Here is a 1,688-nt window from a genome sequence, read left to right as displayed (position 1 = left end):
GACAGCTAGATTTGGCTATTTAATTTCCATCCACTGCTATGAGCCAGCTTGTTGTAAACTTTTATGCATGTGTTATATGATATAGTAACTTTGACAGCCTGGTTAGTTTTTTAGATTAGAGGCATTATGGTTACCCCTTCCTATAAAAAATAATCTAAACCACTCTTAGTAGCCCATCATCTATCTGGAAAGCCAAAGAATGTGGCCCATCAGGTTATGGAAATAAAGGATGATATATGACAATTATCCTTCTCAATTATGTGTGGTACATGGTATGATAGACGGCAAAAGTAATTTTACCAATCAGTTGAATGGCTGTTCATTCATCCTGTGTCAAACAAAATCTGGAATATATGTCCAAATGATTACTTTTGCTAATATTTACTTCTACCATCATCATCATCATCCTTCATTTGCTATCATAAGTCATTAACACCTCCCATTACCTCAACAGGGAAAGTTTGGATTCGACAGATGATGATGTCGGCATTCATGCTGCCATCCCTTGTGTGTGGCACTGCTTTCTTCATCAACTTCATTGCTATCTACTATCATGCCTCTAGAGCCATTGCCTTCACTATCATGGTAAGTCACTGGTTGGTGTGATTCATGGTGAGTGTCAAGATGGGTGCAGGTGAATGAGTGATCAACTGAATGTGAGATCAATTGAATGAGAGAGCGATTGAGTGAGCAAGTTGAAAGTGTGAGCAAGAAAGCAAGGGAGAGAGCATGGAAGAGAACAAGTGGGTAATTGAGAGAGCAAGTGACTGTGTGTGCTTGCTTGCGTGTGTGCAAGCATATGCATACACACATATGCCATGGCATTGGCAGAATCCTTTTTCCATGGCATGCAAATTTGAGATATTAATATATATTGGTATAGGAAGTTAATAACTTAATTTAATATCTTCCTTTTTTTTTTCCTCCCCCCCAAACTGCACCAAATATTCACGATACATCTTCAGGTATTTCTCTGTCACATACTCACCGTAGAATGTGCATGCCTTCATGCCAAGTGTGAGTGAAAAGATGCCATTCATTGCCTTTGCAGATGGTGGGTACACGGTGGGTGAATAGTTGTAAACTCTGACAGAGACAGCGCTGTTTATGGTGTCTTATCTGATGTGGGGTGCCCAGAGGGTATGTATTCTAACCCCAATGTGTGTGACAGAAGTCTTTGTTGTTTGTCCATTCAGCTGGCTGTCATCTGTATCTGCACTTTCGTCATCCTCCCCCTCACCCTTGTGGGCACAGTACTGGGCCGAAACCTGGCTGGGCAACCCAACTATCCCTGCCGCATCAACGCAGTTCCACGGCCCATCCCTGAGAAGAAGTGGTTCATGGAGCCTTTGGTTATCATCCCTCTGGGGGGTATACTACCCTTTGGTTCCATTTTTATTGAAATGTGAGTCTGTCCTTTTTTTTTTTGATGACTTATAAAATCAAATTTTCTTTTTTGACCTTTATCTGTTTTTCTTTAGGTCTTCCTCATTTATTATATTGTTCTTTGTGCGTTTGCTTATAGAATATTTTCACAGAAGGATTTAGATTTCAGACTTATTTCAGCACAGAAGTTTGCTCTGATAATGGTTATTTTTATAAACATTGTTGTTATTATGGTCATTCTAGTTAACCTTTTTATTCTCAATTTTATAGTTACTGCTTCAACTTTTTAAGGGCAGTGTGGG

General features: G+C 39.6%; 1 protein-coding gene across 1 annotated transcript in view; it reads left to right on the top strand.

Moving 5' to 3' along the window:
* Positions 1-1,688, top strand: part of LOC119588560 (transmembrane 9 superfamily member 3-like) — a gene marked incomplete in the record, with an annotated part of 22,076 nt that overhangs the window by 16,917 nt on the left and 3,471 nt on the right. The window contains 3 exon segments of the mRNA XM_037937200.1: positions 455-585; positions 1,052-1,054; positions 1,197-1,405. Of these exon segments, the coding sequence (XP_037793128.1) occupies positions 455-585; positions 1,052-1,054; positions 1,197-1,405 (343 nt within the window).

This window comes from Penaeus monodon, chromosome 24, assembly GCF_015228065.2.
Source record: "Penaeus monodon isolate SGIC_2016 chromosome 24, NSTDA_Pmon_1, whole genome shotgun sequence".
Classification (NCBI taxonomy): Eukaryota; Metazoa; Arthropoda; class Malacostraca; order Decapoda; family Penaeidae; genus Penaeus; species Penaeus monodon.
The sequence above is the reverse complement of the archived record's forward strand: the minus strand, read 5'-3'. Positions and strand labels throughout refer to the sequence as shown.